Genomic DNA, 22,168 nt, shown 5'->3' with positions numbered 1-22,168 from the left:
TCTTATTCCTGGGTGCAGAATGAGGGAAGTCTAAGCTTGCTACAGAAAAGGCTGGGGTCGGCGGGTGGGGGGTTAGAGGGCAGTGGACCCCAGCCAAGGTCAAGGCCAGGGAAGAGGGTCACTGGAGGTGTCTGGGGAAGACTCCAGTCCTCTTCCCCCAGGCCCAATTTCTGCATAATGGCTGGATACTACCAAACTTGGAAGCTCTCTCTGAGACTTGTGCTCCATGGCCTTCTCCCCTGCACATCTCCCAAGTCTCCCTGAGGCCTAAGAACACCCCTCCCCACAACACACACACCCACAGAGCTGGAAAGGCCTGGAGGAGCCTGGGATACTGTAGCTAGGCCAGCAGCGCCCCCTCCTGGTAATGCTTAAGATAGCACTAAGGAGCTCCAGAGAAGAAATGGGAACCCCCAGAATTGTCAATTCCGCCGCCCTTTCTCAGATCACTCCGGGGCCCAGAGGGAGCAAAGGTCTTGTCCACATCACTACTTGGCTCAGAGGCTGGGTGGCAGCTGGGCAACCTGGCTAATTGCCTCTGGCTCGCTGTGGGCTCCTAGGTACTGAATAGACACCCTGCCTCACTCCAAGTGGATTTTCAAGACCCTGGTGACCCTGCCCTGGGGCCACTGCCAATCCTCAAGATCCTATTGATCCTTGATATCTGTCTGGGGCTAGGGAGGGGATGGGCACAGCCCTTCTCCCCACCTGTCCCCCTGGATACAAGACAAACCCTTGGGCAGAGGAGGAAGAAGGGTGCAGGGAGCCTCCCCAGTCCCAAGAATGAAGACTGTGGATCTTCCCAACGTACAGGTTTTTGCTCTTTCTCTTCTGAGAAGCTTCGTCATCGTCCCCAACTCCGTCAGGTCCACTCATCTGCAGAGAGAAGACAGACAGGATGCAACCTGCGTGTCCAGAGGCTGCTGCCCAAGTCCAGACCCAACAGCTCCTTAACCAGAGGGCCCTGCCCCAATGCTCACCCCTGGAACAGCGTTGGGTGCGGGAGGAAGGCCCCACTGCTGGAACAGCCCAGCCACGGTAAGAGAGGCTAGGCAGAGCATCCAGCCAGGGGTCCCCTCGAGGCACATGTAGGACCCAGGCTGCCGGGGAGAAGCAGGAGTGACAGAGCCTGATTGTGGGCGACAGGGAAGCTTCCACTCAGAGACTTGCCAGTCACCGCCCCTTTCTGAGCATCTTCCTTTATTTCTCAAATCCAGATCATAATCATTAACTCAGGATTGTGAAGTCCAAAGGAGACCTGGGGCGGTCTGCAGTGCATAGAATGAATCGCCACCCAGGCCCGAGCTTTCCAAGGCTCCCTAGGACCCTCAGGACAGTGTCCCGACTCCATGACAGGGTCTTCTATCTCAGGGAGAAAATCCCTCCTTAACCTCAGTTCCAAGTCCCTGGGCCGTTGTCCTGTTCAGCAACCTCGACCCTGCCTCCAGCCAAACGAGTGTCTTGGCCTCACCTTGGTGACTCTCCTGCTTCCTTTCCTCCTGAGGTCCAGCTTCAGTTCAGGTCTCAGCCTAGCAGCCAAAGGCCCCTTCCCCTGGAAAGCCCTCCCTGATCCGTAGGGCCAGGCGTGTCCCCTTCACCTCTTTTAAGGTCCCCGCTGCACCAAAAATGACTTGTGTCAAACCTGTCTTCCCTGCTTGGCTATGAATTTCCAAAAGCAAGCCTGTGTCTGCCCAGGTCACTTCCACGGGGCCTGGCACGTGTGAGGAGCTCAGTAAGTCAAACCTGACAAATGAATCAACTGATCAGAGAGAGAGGGCGCAGATGAGGAACCATGACTCTCGGAGTCCTCCTTGCTTGATTGGGCCTTCAACTTTACACACACACACAGCCCTTCCATTGCAGGGTCCACCCCACCCACTCTACCTTATCACCTGCCTTTCGCCTGTGCTGTGCCCCCAGCCTCTTGCCCTCAGTCTCCTCTTCCTTTCAGACACTCCTTCTCTCCTCAGACCACCACAGACTCCCACCATCTACACTGGGCCGTCCTCTGTGTCCCTTGCCCTGCCTGGGCTTGGGCATCCTCCTCCAGGGGAGGCCCAGGGCCCCAATGGTGCTACCCTGCAGCAGGAGCCCATGCTACACTCGGCAGAGCCAGATTCAAAGTACAGTGGGCATTGAAGCTCTGCCCCAAGACAGGGCAGGAAACGACCAGGTGTGGACTCAGCCAGACTCCACAGGAGACCCACCCTGAGGCTCAGTTTCCTCATTTGTAGAATAAAGAAGATGGGCTAAGCTTTGAAATGCAGAGTTCTTAATTCTGGAAAGAAAGTGGTCTCATTCCAGATGTAGCCAGCAGGCGAAGATACTGGCCTCTATGGAGCACCCACTAGAGGATGGACAGATAAATGGACAGATGGATGTGTGAGTCATACCTTTGTTGACCACAGCTTGCACTACAGGCCAGACCCTGGGATGAGCATGACCTAGCTGCTATACCATTAACCCTCACAGCAAATCCAAAAAGTACACAGGCTCAGAGTCACCTGCTGGAGGAGGAGGACATCCAGCATTCAGTGAGCTGGAATGGGAGCCTGTCAGGGTGCAAGGCGGGGGTTTCTCCACTAGAGGGCGCTGCCACTTGAGCCCAGGACAGGGCACATTTTGACCATTTCCAGGGAAAGACTCAGGAAATGCCGCCTCCTTCCTGAGGCTGCTTTGGACCAGGGCCGCTGGCACGTGTGTGTACGTGCACAGAGAGGCCACGCCCTGTGGGGGTGTGATTTTAGGGCTTTGGGGCCGGGCTGGGCATAGCCCTACTTCATGAACTTGGGAGACTCAGCCTCTTAGCTTAGGTTTGTGAGTGACAGCACAGCCAGGGTGACAGCCACCCCATGGGAAGGGTGGAGGATCCACCAGGATGAAGCCTGGGCCCCGATGGCCTGGTCCTGGTACACACGGTGTCCTCAACAGCCCAGTTGCTGGGTGTGTCACTGCTGTCACCCCAGCACAATCGCAGGCTGCAGGCAAACTGGTCTGGCTCAGCAGTGCCCAAAGCCCCCACCCGTGGGAAAGGGCCACGGCACTGGGCTTCCTCCCATTCTAACCTCGGCTTCCGTACTTTATCAGCCCCACACAATGGGCCTGGGGACCACTCCCGCCCTGGCCACCACCCCCAGCCTCTGCACTGCTGGGAAATGGGCTCTTCCTTCCAGTGATGGGAGTGGGGGGGGGGTGTCTTCAGCAGGGTCCCGTGCAAGCCAAGCAGCCTGATGGAGGGCTGGGCAGCTCTGACCCTGGAAGTTGCCCCCGGGCACCAACGAGGAAGAGCAGAAACTGCAAGGTGGGACCCAGTTCTGATTCCCAGCCTAGGGTCTCCTAGAGTCCACAGGGAGGCTGAGACCTTAGCCTTGGAGGAGGCCAGAGTGGCCCCAACAGCTGCAGCGAGGTCCGCCCAGGGCCCAGCATGCAAAGGGCCTCTCCCCAGGGCTGCTGCTTCCATCGGCTCCTCACTCTCTCCTCCGTGACCCTGCCCTGCTGACAGGCGAATGGAAGTGAGCCCAGAACCAGCAGCCCTCCCTACACCCAGCCATCAATGCCTGCGGCCTGCCCGGCCTCACCGGCCACCTCCCAGGACGGGAAGCTCACCGTCTCTGGGAATAACAATTAGAATCCTTACTGTCATTGCAGGAGGGATCTAGAGTGCAGATTCTAGGCTCAGGCACATATGGGTTCGTTGACTTAGCTCAGTTTCGACCCTCTCGCTGCCTCCGTTGCTTTACTGGTAAAACGAGGGTAACAACTGGGCCCGGCTTATGGGGCTGCCGTGAGGATTAGGTCAAGGACGTGCGGGACGCCCTCGGCACAGCGCCAGCACAGGAAGGGGCTCCAGAGCCATTAACTCTCCTCAGTTCTTTATTATTTACTGGGCCTCCCTGTGCGCTGGGCACCGTGTGACAGTGCTATGACATGTTTTCTGGTTTGATCCTTCCACAGTTCTAAGAGCCATTTGCTCCTGTTTCCCCCATCTACAGCTGGGGACCTGAAGCCAGGAGGGGTTTGGTGACTTCCCTGGGCTGTCAGCTGCCAAGGAGCAGAGGATTTTGAGTGTGGTCCAGAGCCCAGTGGTGACGAGGGCTCTTCTGGGAGGGCCCAGCGGGTTCCCCTCTTGGTCCTGGTCTGACTTCTGGGGCTACCTGATGGTTCACGACTGCCAAGCTGCGCCCCGGGTGGCCGTGTGGAAACGGTGGATCTAAACTCTACAGTTATTTGTTTGAACACAGGAAATAATTCTCTAGGCATTTTGAAAATAGGCATTTTGAAAGCGTTATCATGTTTTGGAGCTGGAAGGCATTTCAGGAGGCCTCTTGTCTGATCTCCAACCCAGACAGGAAGCTTAGGCAGCGGGGCTGGCACCTCTGATGGAGCTGGTCCCCAGCCCAGGGGGAAGGAAACATGGCCCGAGAAGGCCTGTGGCCTCCTCGCTGTTGAAGAATGGCCTGTGACCCTGAGCTCAGCCAGACCAGAATGGGGTGCAATTCAGTGACAGTGTCCTGGACCCAAACACAGAATTTACCTAGGGGGATCCTCTGACTCCCCAGGAAAAGAATAGGTATGAACCCCTTGATCTGCTCGGCTGGGCCTCCAGAGTCGGGCAGCAGAGGGCGCTAGGAGCCAGCTCAACTTCACCCAGGGAGCAGACGACCCACTGGCCAGCCAGAGGGGCCGGCTCCTCTCTGGACCTCGCCAGCTCACCAGTGTGGCAGCCACAGCCAAGCAGACCATTTCTGAGGCCTGTGTGATTCTGACATAGAAACGGCTCAGGACACCGGGACAGGGTGGCAACAGAGGCTCTGGGAGGTCATAGCTCACCCATATAGCAGGACGCAGCACCAACCCAGGGCCATGCCAGCTCTGTCTGGCCCTCCTGGTCTCGCAGCATCAAAAGATCACTGCCTGATGGGCAGGGCTTGTCATGCGCCCGGCACAGAGCTCTCTGCACACTGATACCTCGAGTCCCTGGGGTCAATTCCAGGAAGACTTAGCGCTTGCATTTTATAAGAGAAAACTGGAGCTCAGAGAAAGAATGAGCTTGGCCAAGGTAGCAGAGCCAGGCAGGAGGCGGGGCTCAGACTTGAAGCTGGCTCCATTGGGCTCCAAAGCCTGAAGACTTCGCCCCTCTCCTTTTTACCTCTTGATTGGCGCTGTCTGGGAACAGGGGCCTGTCACTGACTCTCCCAGGACAGCCAGGCCCAAGCCAGGAAGACAGAAGTCATGAGAGAACATGCTTCCTCCACCCTCTGTCCATCCCCCACCCCAGCCTCTTATTAGCATGAGATGCAGGGGGCCTGGGGTAGAGCCACAGAGGGTGGGACAAGGCAAGGCCACTGTCAAGTTCTGCCTTGACTGACTATGTGGCCTGGGACAAACCAGCCTCATTCCCTCCCTGTAAAAGGAACACTGGTCCCACTGGTGGCACTTTGTGAACGGGGACATAGCTGTTCCCGCTCTGGCTCCTGCTGCCCCACCTCCTCCCTCCTCCCCCTCCTCCCAAACTGTCAACATTATGGCCATTTATGGAACACCCTCCCCCCCCACCAGGTGCAGAGTGCCCAGCACTGGCCTAAATACCTGCCTCAAGCTACTTCATCTTCTCAGAAACCCTAAGCAGGGGCGTCACCCCCATGCCCACCTGTCCAGTGAGGACACGGAGGCTGAGAGGGCAGGGGCTTGCCGAGGCCCGTTGCAGTGGACCACAGCTCTAGACCCCGTGTGGCTCTGCCCAGGCTTCATTCCCTTTGCCCAGGACGGGCCCTTATGAAGCCAGCCAGCCGGAGGCAGTACACGGAGCCAGGATGACCGTGCCAGGCCTGGTTAGGGAGCCACACAGGAGGGGCCACCACAGGACGGGGCAGCCTCGGAGGCCTCTTCCAGCTCAGTTGCTCAAGCCCAAAAAAGGAAGCGAAAGGCCAAAGGAGAGTGGGGGAGGGGAGGGTGCCAGTGGGAACCCTGAGCACCCAAAGGAGGAAGCTGAGACAGAAGGGAGCCCGTCCAGGCCCTTGGACTCAAGGCAGAAGCACACTTGAGCCGGGTCAAGTGAGCCAGGGAACTCCACAGAAGCGCTCGCAGGAGTGTGTGTGTGAATTTATCTGTGTATAAATATGTGTCCTGGAGCACGGGTGGGGGAGGGCACAGACGGGTCAGGGAAGGACCTGGTGGAGGGTTAGGATTGGGAGGCCCCAGGCAGGTTTGGGCCCTTGGTCCTCAGCTGCTGTCCAGAGAGGAATGGCCAGGCCCTAGCTGTGTGAGCTCGAGGCCTTGCCTTGGCAGCACCGAGTCCTGGGCTCCCTTCTGCAGCAGCTGCCTCAACAGGTGGCCTAAGATGATGGCCCTTGAGCTCCCGAGAGCATCGAGCTCCTGGGGAGCTGCTTTAAAGTGCAGAGTCTGGGCCCCACCGCTGGAAATTGTGATTCCAGAGGCCTGGGGCTGGGACTGGAAGGCACACGGGACCAACCTCCCCCACTCTGGCAATTCCAGAGCACACCAACTTGGAGAACTGCACACGCCTGACAGATGAGGAAACTGAAACCCGGTCCCAATTCCCTTCAAGTTGAATCCTGGTTTCTGCGCCCAAAGTTCAAGGCCCTTTCTGCAGGACCCCGGCCTGACCATATTCCAGCAGAAGCCAAGTCTTCCTGACCACTAGTGGCTAAGAAGCTAAGAAGGTTTCCGAGGTCATGTCCCAACCGAGTGGTGACGTGTGCTGGGATCCACTAGTGATGTCTGCCGTTTGGGGAAGGCCCCGTTAGGAAGGCCGACTTCAAAGGTGTGGGCCCTTTAGGAATCCCCTATTCCAGTCAAAGGACACCTGCTCATCCTCTCTCTATTCTAAATCTCCTTAACCTTCCAGGCCCAGCCTGCCCAGAGGGCACCAGGCTCTGGGGTGCCCAAGAACCTCCAGGCCTCCGAGGGTCAGCTGCACTCCAGGGCCACCACCGCCCACCTAGCCTCAGCCATTGTCATAACAAGGTCCTGCACTGCCACTGCACTTCAAGAGAAAGAGCTCCAGGAGAGCCTCAGACATACTGCTCACACTGTCAGACAGCAGCCTCTTCTAATTCACCCTCACCTGCCCGGGAACACGTGTGCTGTCAACCCCCACTTTTCAGGGAAGGAAACCAAAGCTCAGAGGAGCTGGGTGACTCACCCGAGGCCACACAGGCAGTAAGGGACAGAGCCCAAATTCCAGCGGGCTGGTGGGCTTCAAAGCCATGGCACAATCTGTTCCCTGTTAGGCCATGTTCCCCGCCCACACAACTCATGCCTCCCAGGCTGAGAGCAGCTTCCCGGGTTTCTTTAGCCCCTGCTGCGTCTCTGAGCGCAGGGCCTGGCACACAGCAGGAAATCTATAAACACTTATTTAGCTCTTTATAAATATTTGCATGAGCAAACAGCATGGTGCCAAAGAGAGCTAGATTCTACTTTGTTTGGACACTGTGCAACCTACGACAGGTTAGAGAACCAACCCTCAGTGCCTTGGTTTCCCCATTTATAAAATGGACGCAGGTAGACTATCTACTTCATAGGACTGTTGTGAGAAAAGAATGCAAACTCTAGAAAATTGCTAGCACGGAATAAATAATGGCTGACAGATTCCTTGGCTGGCTGGGTCTGGACCAGATCTGAATTCCAACTCCTTATTTCTCCAGCTATTATCTCAGATCTTTTAAATCCAAATAGGTATGGTCCTGGGCTAGGCCAAACCTGTTCTGCCTCTTGTGGAGACCAGAGGACAATGGGGCTGTGGGAACACAGCATCTGGGGTCCAGAGGTGCAGGGTTTGGGTCTAGGCTCTGCCTTCTTGGTCCCTCTGGGCCTCGTTGTTACCTTCTGTGGAATGGGCAGAAGGTTTGCTGGGAGGCTTAGAGAAGGGATGGGAAGGCTGCTCCTTCCCTGCCACCCTTCTGGGTCCCACGTCCCACCATCCTCCACCCTCCACTTCTCACCTTCCTGTGTCCCGTGAAGAAGAGGGAGAGGTGGTGCATGGAGCCACCATTGCGGCCCAACTCTTTCTTGAGGGTGCGGGGCGAAGGTATGGCCCAGGTGGACGCGGTGCCCTCGCCGTCAGAGCAGTGCAGGGTGGTGTCGGAGGAGAAGCAGGGCCCGCGGGCCTCCTGCAGCAGGCTGCCCTCGCTGTGCGTCCGGCGCCGCAGCGAGTTCTGCACCCGCAGGGAGAGGCCGCCCTCGGAGCCCTGGCCCGTCTCTATCATGCTGCTGCGCTTGGCCTCGTTGTGCCCCCCGTAGTTGTCATCGCTCGTGTCCTCCTCCTCGTCCTCCTCGCCCTCCTCCCCGTCCTCCGCCTCCTCCGCCTCCTCCTCATCTCCAGAGCTGCCTCCCTCGGCCTCTGCCTTCTGGCTGTAGGTTCTGTCCAGCCGGACCTCGGGGATCACAAAGGTGGGTCTGGAGGTGGCTGGAGGGTCCCCAGAGCTAGTGGTCTCCTCGGCGAGGGCCTCGGCTGGCGGGGGGGCCTGGTGAGGAGGCAGGTCCCCACAGGCGGGGAGGTCCTGGGCAGGAGGTTCCGGGATGTCAGCGAGGCCTTTGGCCAGCGGAGGGTCCTGGCTCGGAGTGGGACCCGGAGCAGCAGGCAGGTCCTGGCAGGGCTGGAGGTCTGGGGCGGGTGGGGAGTCCTCGCTCAGCGGGGCTTCTGAGGGCTCTTGGTAGGGAGGTGAATCTTTGCTGGACGGTGATTCCTGGCCAGGAGTGGGCTCCTGCTCTGAAGAGGAGTCCTGGGGTGGGAGATCCTGTCCTGAAGGAAGCTCCTGGGCAGGAGAGGGGTCCTTGCTGGGTGGGGCTTCCTCCGCGCCTGGCCCCTTCCCTTCCTCCAAGGGCATGTCCCTCTTCTCATCTGCCTCCGTCTCAAACATCTGGTAAACAAAAAGCAAACAAGGAAGGTTCAGAAGAGGAGGCAGCATCACAGGCTGATCCCAAATCAGGCAGCCACCCGAACCCTGCACCCTGCCGTTGGAAAGTCCAGGTGCCAGAGGGAAACCCCTGTGACTCTCTCGTCGCCTGGCTTGAAACTTCTGGTCCACCCAGAATATGGCAGGCCACTTGGGGGCAAGAGCCATTTACGTGGCTCCTGCTGTGTGGCAGGTACCAGGGAGCCTAAACTCCCTCCCTTACACGACCCACCCCACGCCCTGAAAGGGGACCACTGTCGTCCTCACTTGACAGAAAAGGAAACGGGAGACGTTTCCTCTGAGAGTAAAAGTCTCTGCCTTCTTGGACCAGAACCAGACCAAGCCCCTGAGCCCCAGCCGTCGCGGTAGCAGAATCTTGAGTATAGCGAAAGGGTCTCTCTACCAGAACCAAAGTTGAAAAAGAACAACCTGCCTGAGTCATTCCAACAAGAATTTTTCTGTAAATGTTAAATACATTTTTGAAACCAGGAAACTGGAATAAAACCAGAACAGGAAAACATGGTCCACACCTGGACTAACTAGATGTCACAGACACATCCACCCAATGATTATTAAACTGTGTGGAGGAAACTCAGATCGCACACATAGACAGCATTTCCTGCCTGGCACAGCACCCAAGGAACCCTGGAGGGGTTTTGCTGGCCCAACTGTAGACTCCGTTTGCAAATGGAAAGATAGTTCCCTTGATGAGAATCTCAAAAGCAGCTCTTGCTACACTCAAGGATGTGGACTGCTAGAGCTACAACTCTTCAGAGCTCAGGTTTTGTCCTTCAGAAAGCCATAGCCACCTAGAGCAAAGAGGAGGACCCCACACATACCCTGGAAGCGTGCAGATGCGTGGGAGTGAATGTGTGCGCATGCGCTGGCCAAGAATTTCCGTAGCAGGTACCCCCCCCCCCCCCCCCGAACATAGGCCCCACCCTCTCACGGTGGAGAGCATGAGTGGCGGCTTGACAGATGAGAAAACTGAGCCCGGGGAATGGTGACTTAGCTACTCTTGCACAGCAGCCCAGAGACCACAAGGCCACGCCCCAGGTGGGAAATTCTGACGCGTGGGGAGTCTGCGCCCAAGCCCCATCTCCACCTCTCAGCTGGGAGCAAGCCACCCAGCCCAAGCCACACCCATCAGGGGTCACGCTGGTACCTGGGAGCACCGGAGCGGATGTGAAAGTACAGTGTGGTGAAGACTCATGATCTGGGGGCATGAAAAGTGAAAGCCCCTCCCCCAGCTGGGTGGGGTGGCACAGAATGGGAAGCCTCTGAGCACTCTGGGGTGACCTGGTAAGCTGGGGTCAGGAAGGGCACATCTTGGGCTCCATTTCCTGGGTCAAAGGCAGATGCCTGCTGACTCCACAGCCTTCCTGCCCTGTGATCCTACCTGCACCTGGGAGGTGACCAACCAGGGACCCCTCAGACTTTACAGGATCAGCCCCTGCAATATCATGATCCCAAATCCCTGTTGCCTAGACAAGGAGGCCCAGAGAGGGGTAGGGGCCAACCCATAATCACACAGCAGGACTAGGTAGACCTAGTTACTAATTCTCTGGGCCTCCAGGTCTCCATCTGGAGACCAAAGTGGGTTAACCGATGTCATGCACCCAAGTAACAAACCAGGAGAATAGACTCTAGGAAATAGAAGGCTCCTGGATGGGAGGATGATGGCGATGGTACCTGTGGTGGTTTTAAAAATGCATCTAGAGGGAAAACCTGAACTCGGGGACCACAGCAGAGGCACATCTTCCCCACGGACCCCTAGAAGCCAACCCGCCTAAGGCCCAGGATGAAAGTTGGCAGTTGTGATGCCAGTCCCCTAGTCCAGAACTTCTGGAAGCTAGGGGCTGTGCTTCAGTTCCACGAGGCTGTTCCCAGGTGCAGAGACAGACCCTCCATGGATCTGACAGGAAGACTGAGGACCCAGTTGGACGGTGACTTGGTGACTTGCCCCATGTCACCCTGTACACTCAGGAGCTGAGCTTGGGCTCCATCCTGTCCAAGTCCACTTCTGATCTGTCCCAGTCCCCAGCCCATCACCTCGCCCACCAGGGAGCACCTCTATCAGGGAAAACAAGCTGCTCCCCTGGCACCCCACATTTGCATCACCCTCCCCTGCGGCCAGATCCCCCACCTGCCTCCCATGGTCTTACGGGAAAGATGGAAGGACGCAGCCGCCGGGTCCCCTTGGGGCCTGGCACAGACTGACTCTAAGAAGCAGGCCTCATTTCCCTTTCCTGGGAGGTGGCGTGGGGGTGGGGCCCAGGCCTGTCCCCATGGTGCCTGTCCACAGAGCCCGCCCTGTCCCCTCAGGGAAAGTGCAGCAACAGGCCCCAAACCAGATATGCAAGTCCGCCTGCCTCTGCCAATCCTGCCCTAGTCGGAGGCCAAACCAAACAAAGCCTGGAGAGGAAGTGCCCTCCAGTAGGGGAGTCCATCCCCAGAGGGCCCTACCCCAAGGGTTTGGCCGAGAAACCACCTGGGACTGAAGGGCTCTCGCTGGTTACGCACTGGATGCCCAGTAAGACCTCGACTTGATTCTGACCGGGCCCCTTTCTAGCCCTGCAGCTCTGGCCAAGTCTCCTAACCTCTCGGAGCCTCTGTCACTTCACCTAAAACGGAACCCAAGAATGTCACACCAGTCTCCCAGGGCTATGGTCAGCCTCCTCACAGCGCCTGGCCCAGGAAAAGCATGTGACACATTGGTAGTTATAAGTAGTTTCACCTTATTTAGAGATGGGGAAACTGAGGCCCCAGGGATAAAATTACCTAGGAAGTCAGGACCCCCAATCCTGATGCAGGAATAAGACTCCTGTCCCCCATCCCAGGTCTCTTGCATAAAGGGTCTGAGGCCCTGAGGGGACCAAGCAGTTGGGGAGCAGGCTGTGAGCCCTGTCCAGGGCCCTGGCCTGACTCCATCCACAAGGAGACATGGGCAAGGCTCCTGTGCTCTCTGGGCTTCCAGGCGGGGCTTGTATAATGTGCTGTGCCTGCACAGGAGGGTTTGGTCAGGCCAGTGTTCCCGGGAGGGCTGGGGTGGGAGTGGCTGGTCAGGATGCTCTGGGACAGCTCCAGGAGACCTGAGAGCCCCAGGGGCACCAGGTGGCAAGTGGAAGAGAGAATGAAGGTAAGAGAGGAAGTCAAGTTGAGGGCGAGGTCGCAGAATGAATGGCAGGTGTGGGCCGTGCTGTCAGCCACAGAGTGACACTGGCAGAGCTGTCTGCGTCAGTCCTGCCCTGGGCAGTGCCAGCAGGATGTGGAGGCAGGTTGTGCGTATGCTCATGCCTTCGTTCATTCCACAGGACCCCGTAACGGCAGGGAACAAGCCACACACTCGCTGCTCTCAGGGAAGCAAAATGACAAGAGGTTAGACATCAGAGTGTGTGTGTGGGGGGGAGGCTTTAATGGATGAGTTGCAGACAGATGTCGCAACAGGCTGGGGTGACAAGATCCAGCCAGGGCACCCTTGGAAACCAGCCTGTGCCCCCAGCACCTTAGATGCACAGTGCTGGAGGCTGCTGCCCAGCCCTCCGAGGGGGCCTGTATCTCTCCATCCATCACTTCTTTGGCTCGGCTGGACCAGGGGCAATTCTGCCCTTGTCTCGCCTGCTGGCAGCGCACAGGAAATGAACCAGGGCCTCTAAATGATCTAATCAAATCCTCTCCCCAAATCCAATCCAGAACTCGAGCAGGCTGGGGAAGTGGCAGCTCACACCAGCCGTGGCTCCTGTACCCCAGACCCCCTGCTGCTGGGTCTGGGGATTAGTAATGGGCTGCTAGAAGTGACTTGCCCAACGTCACACAGTTACTAATCCAGGAGCCAGGATTGCTGACCCCAGAGGCGACCTGGTGGCTTTCCCTGGGATGACTCATCACATCCACCCAGAGGCTCTGGGTCTGCCCAGGAAACCACTTCCTGCTACAAGAGGGGAAGCACACTGGGGGCTGCCTCCGTGTCAAGGTGGCCCCTTCGCAGGCGGGAGTTTACAGAAAGCACTGGACTTCAAGCCCAAGGACCAGAGCGGCCTCTTCTCCATCATCTGCTGGCTTTGGGATCTCCACTGCCTGGTTCTCTGCCATGGAGAGGGGAGAGGGAACCTCCTGCCCCTGCTCCAGAGAGAGACAGCCCAGGAAAGGGCTGTGAGCCAGAAGGTGGCCTGGGAGAGGGAGAGGCCTGGGAATCCCTGCCCAGCTGTGGGCCTCCGGGCTCAGCTTCCAAGATGGGATGGTCCTTCAAATTTGGAGCACTCCAGGTCCCCAGCTTCTGGGTCCCTGGCTCCACCATGACATCTGCAAACCTTAGCTTCTTGGCCAACACTGGGCTCCCTTCTCCCAGCCTCAGTCAACTCCTCCAGCGCTGGCTTCCCGACACCCTGAGCTGGAGCCCCGAGTGCGGCCTCTGCGGCCAGCTCAGAGACCCTCCAAGGCCCTTCTGAATCTTTCCTTGGCTTTACTGGAGAGAGTGGGCAAAGTCCAGGACAGGGGCAGTGTCTGATAGTGACTGAGCTCCACTTTGCGTTTCCTGGTGGGGGGCCCTTGAACTTAATCTCTGTGCCTCAGTTTCCGTAGCCATATGAGGGATTTGTAACACCTCCCCACCGTGCTGTCAGAGGAACAAATGAGTAACGTTCATCCAGAGCTTGGCACTGCGCGGCCACGCGGGCATTCAACAAGCGGCAGCCATGACCACCCCAGCACGGCATGGCTCGGCCCTCTGCTGCCTGGATTTCCCCTGACCCGTCCCCTGGGCACTTCTCCACTCCATCACGGGCTGCTCTGCCTGGAATCTCCCTCGTGTACCCATCCGCTCCTGGGCTACCATCAACCTCCGCACCACTGGGCCACCAACGCCTCCTGGTCTACACAGCCGGCCAGCTTCGAACCCGCTCCTGAGGGCAGTTCCCACGGGCGAGCCTTTGCTCAATCCTCACCAAAGACTCTGCAGCCGGACACTGTTCCAGGCTCCGTGACACAGCTGGGAACCAGAAAGACCCAATCCCTGTGGTCATGGCTTAGTAGCTAGAGAGGAAGGATGGGCATAAATCGCCCAAGCTGTCACCCACGTCAACACAGGATAGTACCAACCATGGCCTGCGGCACGAAGGAGACCTACCGGGTGCTACAAGAAAAGAAAGGGGAGTGCCCAGGAGAGCCACCCGTGTGATGACCTGAGACTGAAATGTGCTCAGTGGGCCAGGAGGGCTCCTGGGGGAGGAGGCGCCACAGGCAAAGGCCCAGGGAGGAAGGACTCGGCGCCCCAGCCGTGGAGAGGGCCCCCTGGAGCCCGGGGTGGAGATGAGACCTGAAGATGTGCACCCCCAATTCAACACACCCCAGACGGCACGTGCAATCTTTCCCCAAGTCTGTTCCTCCTCTGGGGGCCCCTATATGACGCTGCCACCAGTCACTCCAACCAGGGACCCAGACGTCATTCTCTCCTCCTTTCCCCCCACTATCACCCCCGTGGCCAGCAACCACATCCTTAGCATCTTTTCTCGTGGAATCCCAGGAATCTCTCCACTTGGTGAAAGGCGGTGAGTGGTGGGGACAAAGGGCATATGAGAACTCTCAGTACTTCTGCTCAATCCCCAAAACTACTCCAAAAAATGGAGTTGATTGATTTTTTAAAAAGAGAACATTTCGACTCTCTGTGCCTGATCCTATGCTGCCCTGCATCCAGGCGCAGCTGACCTTCCACCGGTGCCCTAGATCCCTCTGCTCAAGCTCAGTGCTATGTCAGGGAGCCTTCTAAGTGGACTTGAACTTGTCACTCCTCTGCTTGAACCCCTGCTGTGGCTCCCGAGGACCTCTCGGGTAAAGTCCAGGTTCTGCGGTCCTGGGAGACCCTGGGTTCTGCCCTTCCTCTAGCCCCACTGTGCTGCACCTCAAGTGTTTGATGAATGAATATTTGACTTAGTAATCCAATGAATGTCACAGGACCATGCAGACTCACTCCTCAAAGTGTGGCTCACTGCCCAAGGGAGCTGGTATGAAGCACAGACCCTGAGGCCTCGTCTGTAGCTACCAGGTCAGAGTCTGCACTGTAATCAGATCCCAGATGATTCATGTGCATATTAAGGTTTGCAAAACACTGATCTAGACTATTGGTTCGCAACAGAGCAGTACACTCAAGAATCGCCTGTGGATTGTTTAAAAATATCTTGGCTCAGGAAGCTGAGGCAGGAGGATCACAAGTTCAAAGCCAGCCTCAGCAACTTAGTGAGGCCCTAAGCAATTCAGCAAGACCCTGTCTCTAAATAAGATATTAAAAAAGGGCTGGGGAGGTGGCTCAGTGGTCAAGTGCCCCTGGGTTCAATCCCCAGAACAACAAAAAGAAACCTACATAAGATCCCAATTTTACACTTACTGGATCAGATTCCCTAAGAGAGGGGACCCAGAGAGGCCTAACCCAGGGAAGAGGGAGAGGAAGAAGAAGGAATTGGATCACAGACAGAAACTTCTCTGTCCTTAAAGGAACCCAGGACTCATGGTCTTGGGGGCTCAGATACCCAGCCTCAATAGTGGGGCATGGGGACCCGCAGGGTCTTTACCCAGCCCACAGCCCCTTCTCCATCTGCAGCTCTGCTCTCTGAAAGGCGGGGCGCTGAGAGCAGGGCTCCCCAGCTCCTTCCTGTGCTGTGCCCATGGGGGTCTGGCAGGAGAACCCGGGCCCCGCCGGGCTGCCCTGCTTAGCGGCTCTGTCCCTGAGGGGTCCACCAATGACCCCGTCCTTGCGGGCACCCTCCTCCTTGGCTGCCACACGTGCCCACACGGTCTCATTTCCCTAATATCTCAGTTTTGTCGAGTGCACTTCCTGCCCATTCTGTGAGCCCTGTTGGTTAGATGGCCCTTCACACATGCCGGCAGGAGGGCTCTCGGCTCTCCCACCCCTGCCCCGGCCCTGCCCTGCCCTGCATGTGTGGCCCTGGGGCAGGCCCCGCTCTGGTTTCTTTGGATCTCAGCCCTGGCATAGTCACCATAACCGCCCCCTGCCCTGCCCCAGAGTTACTCAGCAAATACCTCCAGAGCCCAGCCACGTGCCGAGCCTGTGCCAGGCACTGGAGCCAAACAGCAGCAGCACATCTTCCTGCCCCATGGGGGAGAGGTGTAGGCCCAGGTCAACCTCTCCCCCACCCACTCCTGCCCCCCCCCCCAGCTATGGCTGCACAGAGGTAGCAGGAAAGTCTGACAGACTCGGAGGAGGTTGTGGGGGAAACCACAGGACCCAGAGCCAGTGCATTTGGTTCCACGGGGAGGAGGTGGCTGGGCTAAGGGACTCGGGCCTTCCCCCTTCCCCTGAAGGTAGTGCTGGGCTCATGGGCTGTCCTGGCTTACTCGCAGCCCCTTGCCCCCTGCCCAGGGTTTCTTCGACTTATTTGCTTTAAGATCTTGTGAAAGTTACTTAACCTCTCTGGGCCCCAGCTTCCTTATTTACAAAATGAAACCAATGGCACTGACCTTACAGAGTTGCTAAAAGTGACAGTCTATGTAGAGGAATCGTCACAGTGGCTGGAGTGTAGCAGATGCTCATTTAATGACCCCCCCCCCTTAGATTTTCCTCCTTCTCTATTTTCCACTATCTCTAGCTCTACCCACCCCATCCCGACAGCACTACAGGGTGAAGTCCAAGTTCCTTGCCACACCCACCTGCACTCCCCCCAGAGCTCCATGCTGTCACCTCTGCAGCCTCCTGTCTCATGCCTTTTCCCAGAACCTTCTCCAAGAGTCACGTCCTTGTTTTCAGCTGCCTCTGTGCAGCCAAGTAGCTCCCTGGGGCAGAGGCGGGTGGGGCAAAGGTCGAATTGAGCTTGGTGTCTCTCCCCCATGGGGCAGGAAGATGTGCTGCTGCTGTTTGGCTCCAGTGCCTGGGGCAGGTCTTGGCACTTGGCTGGGCTCTGGAGGTATTTGCTGAGCAACTCAGTCGGGGGAGGGATGAGCCAGGGCTGTGATCCTGAGGACCCAAGCAGGCAGGCTTGGCAGGGGCAGGCGAGCCCAGAGCCCTCCAGCTGGGGCAGGTGAGGAAGCATCTAACTGCGCCGACCAGACGGGCAGGAAGTGGACTTGATGAAGTGGAGATACTACAGTACACGTGCCCCGCGCGCGCGCGCACACACACACACACACACACAGAGCAGAGGAGTCAGCTCTACTTTTCTACTACCCAACGAGCTTCTTTCCTCTCCTGTCTCTTCATTTCCTTTCTCCCTTCCTCCTTTCATTCAAATGATGCTCCCTGGGCACCCACCTGGTGGTTCAGACCCTTCTGGGCCACGGTGAGCAGTTTGGCAGGCCCCGCTCTGACTCCAGGAGGCTGGAGCCTGAGGAGCAGGAGCCTGCTCAGCCGGAGAGGGGAGGAGGTGCAGAAACCCAGGCACCTGACGACTCTCCTGAACACGCTTCCAAATGGGGCTTTTCTGCCATGCTCGGCACTAGGGTAATCAAACAAAAAAACCTCTGCCGTGCCAGGAAGACCCCGGAAAGGGCACAAATAGTGCTGTGGTCACAAGGCCAGAGTCTGGGGTTGACATTCATTTGCCAACCATAGAACTGTCAACGTGAAGCCTCCCTCACGAGGCTGCGTGGGGTGGGTGGAGGCAAGGCCTGGCACCCAGCAGTGTTTTAGCACATGGCAGTGCCCCTCTGCTCAAGAGTAGGCACCAGGGACCAATCCCAAACTAAGGCCTGATTGCAAACAACAGCTTGGTAGCAGGAGCACTCGGAGAGGCAGAGGGAGTGGGAGGAAAACCCACCCTGGTGGAGAACCGGGGCCTGGAGACCAACAGATCTGGGTCCAAACACCAAGTGTAGGCTGCTTCCCCCCCGCAAGGTGGCCTTTCCTCCTCTGTAAATGGTGACACAAACACTGAGCACTGCTGGGCAATGATCCACATAAAGAGCTTGGCATGGGGCCGGGGCACATAGCAGATGCTCAATTAGCAGCTGCACTTCCTGTGGTCAAAATAGGCCTCCCACCATCAGCAGCAGCAGCAGCAGCTCCTCCCCTGCTTCCAGTTCCGTGACAGCACACTGGCCATGTTGGGACCCTGACCACAGCCTGGAACAGGAGTCTTATCAGCTGTGTATGCAGAGGAGGAAACTGAGGCCCACACCAAAAGCCTTGGAGGCTGGGGGGGTGGGCGAGTTTGTGCCCCGCCTTCTCCTGGATTGGGTCCTCCTGTCTCCCTTTATGGCCCAGGCCAAGTCACTCCCCTGTCTGGGTCTCATTCTCCCTGGGTCAGGGGTTGTCCAGCTCTGAATCTCAGCCATCCCCGAGTGGGCCCCCGGTGTGGCCAGGTCTCCTTGTGCGTGCCACAGGAACAGGAGAAATGGACAGCTCCTCTTCCCTCCCTGCAGGCAGGCTTGTGTGTCTGCCTGATTCCTAAAATACCTCCTCCTTCAGCGCCGGCACTGCTGGGGGTTCTGGTTGGGCAGAGGTGGCAGAGGGGACGCTCTTCCACCCCAGGACACTGGAGTGGACATCTGGACACTGGACGCCACCACACCCTGTGGCCAAGGTCCCAGGCACCCTCCTGCTTCTCCACTGCCTTCCTCCCTGACCAGCCCTGTGTCTGCTGAGGGGGGACACTGGGGCTGGGTTGGGCTGGGTCAGTTCCAAACTCATCCTCCTGCCGTCACCCTGTCATGGAACTGTCCCCCGATTCCCCTTGGCTTCATGAGAACCTGGTTCTTTTCCTCTCCTGCTCAAAACCCCTCCAGCCTTCTGGAATAAAATCCCAGCCCCCCGCCTGTGTGCCCTGCCCCCTCTCCCCCACGTATCTCCCCTTCTCCCTCCGCCAATGATGAGCTCCTCTAACCCTATGCTCACACTGTACCTCCTGCCTAGATGGCCTCCCCTCCCCGTCCACCTCCTGATCCTCCGCCTGACAAACCTCTGCTCAGAACCCCAGCCCACCACGTGTGTGTGCCCCTTGATTCCTGGCCAAGGCGATGATGCCCTATGGAGAGAAATGATGGTCTTTTTAATAAATTGGATATCCACCCCAGGGGAACGAGTCTTTGCCTCTGCGTATGTAGTGCAGAAAAATCTATTTCAAATGGATTTTGGATATAAATATGAAAAAGGACAAAATGCCTAGCTGATCAGAGAAGAAGTTGGCCCCCCTGTATCTGTGGGTTTCATATCTGCAGGTTCAACTAACCACAGACTGGAAATTCAGGGGAAAACATTTCATCTATAGTGAACGCAGACAGACTTGGTCATTATTTCCTAAACAATACATGTAACAATTCTTTACGTAGCATTTGTAATACATCAGGTCTTATAAGTAATCATAAACCAGAGATGATTTATTGCACCCAAGAGGATGTGACAGGAGTGTGTAAACATGACACCTTTCTGTACAAGGGACGTAAGAATGGGTGGCTTTGGGCACCCACATGGCTTCTTGGGGCTAACTCCTACAGATACCGAGGGATGACAGTATGTCCATAACCTCATAAGAAGCAAAGACACAGAAGTCCGCAAGCATTCACCATACAAGAAAAAGATTAACAACTCGGACTGCTCTCCAAATATTCCCTTAAAAGAGCAAAAAGACCAGCCAAGGAGTGGGCGAACATATCTGCATTGTGTTTATCCAACAATCACGTAGCCAGAATATTTTTAGGTTCCACAGATCAATCAGAAAAAGAAAAACGAGAGTCCAATAGAAATATGGAGAAAAGTCTTGTACAGGCACTTTGCAAACAAGGTCATCTAAATGGTCAATCAACAGATATAAAGGTACTCATTAGCCATCAAGGAAAAATAAATTAAAACCACATTAGAATATCACAATGTCAATATCAATAATGTGGGTAAGTATGTGGAGCAATGGGTGATGTCCTGCTCGGCTCAGAGGAGGGTGTCTTGGCGTCACACTTTGGAAAATTATATGATGGTTATCTACCAAAGCTAATTATATTTAACTCTATGACTCAGCAATTGCAAACCTGGGGTATTTACCCGACAGGAAGCAAGGACATTTACAGCAGCACCATGCATCATAACCTCGAACCCACAACATCCAAAATGTTCATCGAAAGTGGGAATGGATAAACCTAACGCCACACAGCCGTGGGAAAGAACAAAGTATAACTTGATGCAATAACATTGATGAATCTCGCCATTAAAACGCTGACGGAAAGAAGTCAGCAGAAAAGAATATTTACTCAATGACTCCATTTACACAAAGTTCAGAGTCAGGTGATGGTAATCAATGAACAAAATCAGACACGGGCGCAGCCTATGAGGTGGCAGCAATTGAAAGGGGTGCAGGGTACCGGAACGTTCTATTTCTTGACCCGACTGGGGTGCTTACATGCGTGTGTTCCCTTTGTGACAATTCATCAGTATATATGTCTAATCTTCTTTTAAGTACGTGACACTTAAGTTTAGAAGTTCATTTTAAAAACAAAACCCCTCCTCCCTGCCTCTCCTCTGCGCTCCCTGGCTGGGGATCAGTTCTTTCTCCGGCAAGCCCCTGGCCCTCTGTACACATCTCCACCAGGGCATTCCAACTGTGTTATTCCACAAAGCTGCTGAAGGCCTTCTGGGCCACCCCATGCACTTCCCCACACTGTTGCATTTAGTTACGGCCACCCGTGAGATGAGGTGCAGTGGCACTCGCACCCCTAAATGACCTGGAGTCCACACCTTTGAAGTCTAGTCTGAGATCTTTACATGCACACCTCATTTGATCCTGGGACCACCGCCTGAGGAGACAGAGGCAGGGGCTCAGGGTCCTGCCCAAGGACACCTACAGCTAAGCTGCCGTCAAGTCCACTCCTGCATGACACATGAGACAGCCTTCCAAGGTAAGGAGGAACACTGGCTATACCTGCAGAGGCCATTTCTACACCTAGGGGGAAAATCAGACCTACAGTGCAGAGGGGTGGGTAAGCCAGGTGGGAACTTGCTCTTTCAGCGGTCAAGCATGGACACCACCAAATTCAGCCTCTCCTGCTGCAGGAAGCACCACTGAGGCTCGCAGGCTAGACCAGGGCTCCCCAGGATTCCCATAGCCCTGGGCCTCTCCATCAGCACTGTGTTGTTTCTGTCCTTTACCGGCCAGTCCCTGGCACTAGAATAAGGATTAGGCCTTTTAGGCTATAATCACAGCTACACCCAGGAGGCTGAGGCAGAAGTATCACAAGTTGAAGGCCAGCATGGGCAACTCAGTGAGACCCTGCCTCAAAATTAAAAAAGGGCTGGGGGTCTGGCTCGGTGGTAGAGCTCTGGCCTCACATGCATAAGGGCATGGTTCAATCCAGCACTGGGGTGGAAAGATTAGCCCTTTTATTTCTGCACCTCCTGTACCTGGAAAGAGCACGACACACAGAAGGGGTTCAACCTATGTGGAAGGAAGGAAGGAAGAATGGGAGGGAGAGAGGGGGCAGAAAGGACAGAATAGAACCACCATCTAGATCAACGGTGAACTCCATCAAATGAGATCTGAGCGAGGAAGAGTCCACGTCCTGGCTGGACTCCAGCTGTAACCCTTGACTTGGGGGTGGCATGGCTATGCCACCTTCCATTCTGGGGCTCCTCCCCTGGCTGCCTCCAGCCTTCTCTCCAGGTTCCCACCAGACATTGGGTCCCTGAGGCTCTGTTCAGCCCTTTTTCTGCCCAACCATGTCCCCTTCCCTGGGCCACCTGCCCTGAATGCCTGAAGGTAACGAACCCCACCAAGGTAACAGGACAGCTCAGGGAGCCCTGCCCTGTGCGGAAAGCGTGCCTTGGCTAGCCCCACCGAACTTACTGTGTGCCCCACCTTTCTAAGTTGGGAACTGCAGGGCATTCTCTGGCAGTAGCCTGGGCCAGGGTGCCAGGTGCAGGCAAGCTGACCCATGGCAGGCAGGAAGATGGCTGGGAGAAGCCCTGGGCCACCTGGAGCAGAGGGCACACCTGGCAGCGCCCCACACATCTGCAGGGATGACCTAGGCCTAGGAGGAAGAGGGCACCCTGGAACCCTCTCCTCTCTCCTGGGTGCCTGGAAGCTCTGATCTCCCAAGTGGCTCATGGCTCACCTTGGAGACCAAATGGGAAGCGGCTTTCAGGGTCCCCAGGGACCCTGTGGCCACTGGCACCCTACTACTGAATGCCTGGGTACAGCTGGTTGTGCAGGCGAAGGCGGCTCCCTGGGGTTGCGCCCAGCTGGCCTGCTGTGAGCGGCTCTGGCCTCTCCAGGCTTAGGGGGCTGAGCCGTGAGCGGCCTTGTTTATCCCTGGGAGGAATG

The 22,168-nt window shown here is 56.6% G+C and overlaps 1 protein-coding gene across 6 annotated transcripts in view; it reads right to left on the bottom strand.

Annotated features, from left to right (window-relative positions):
- Rgs3 (regulator of G protein signaling 3) overlaps positions 1 to 22,168 on the bottom strand; it is a 117,054-nt gene that overhangs the window by 5,470 nt on the left and 89,416 nt on the right. For 5 of the 6 annotated variants that reach the window (XM_078047993.1, XM_078047994.1, XM_078047995.1 and 2 more), the window contains 2 exons: positions 7,965 to 8,882; positions 812 to 876 (listed from right to left, as the gene is read on the bottom strand). In XM_078047993.1, the coding sequence (XP_077904119.1) occupies positions 812 to 876; positions 7,965 to 8,882 (983 nt within the window). Of the gene's footprint in view, positions 1 to 811; positions 877 to 7,964; positions 8,883 to 16,577; positions 16,709 to 22,168 lie in introns of those variants that run through there. The other variant, XM_005342754.3, reaches the window with a different exon arrangement.

This window comes from Ictidomys tridecemlineatus, chromosome 4 (genome assembly GCF_052094955.1).
Source record: "Ictidomys tridecemlineatus isolate mIctTri1 chromosome 4, mIctTri1.hap1, whole genome shotgun sequence".
NCBI lineage: Eukaryota > Metazoa > Chordata > Mammalia > Rodentia > Sciuridae > Ictidomys > Ictidomys tridecemlineatus.
The sequence above is the reverse complement of the archived record's forward strand: the minus strand, read 5'-3'. Positions and strand labels throughout refer to the sequence as shown.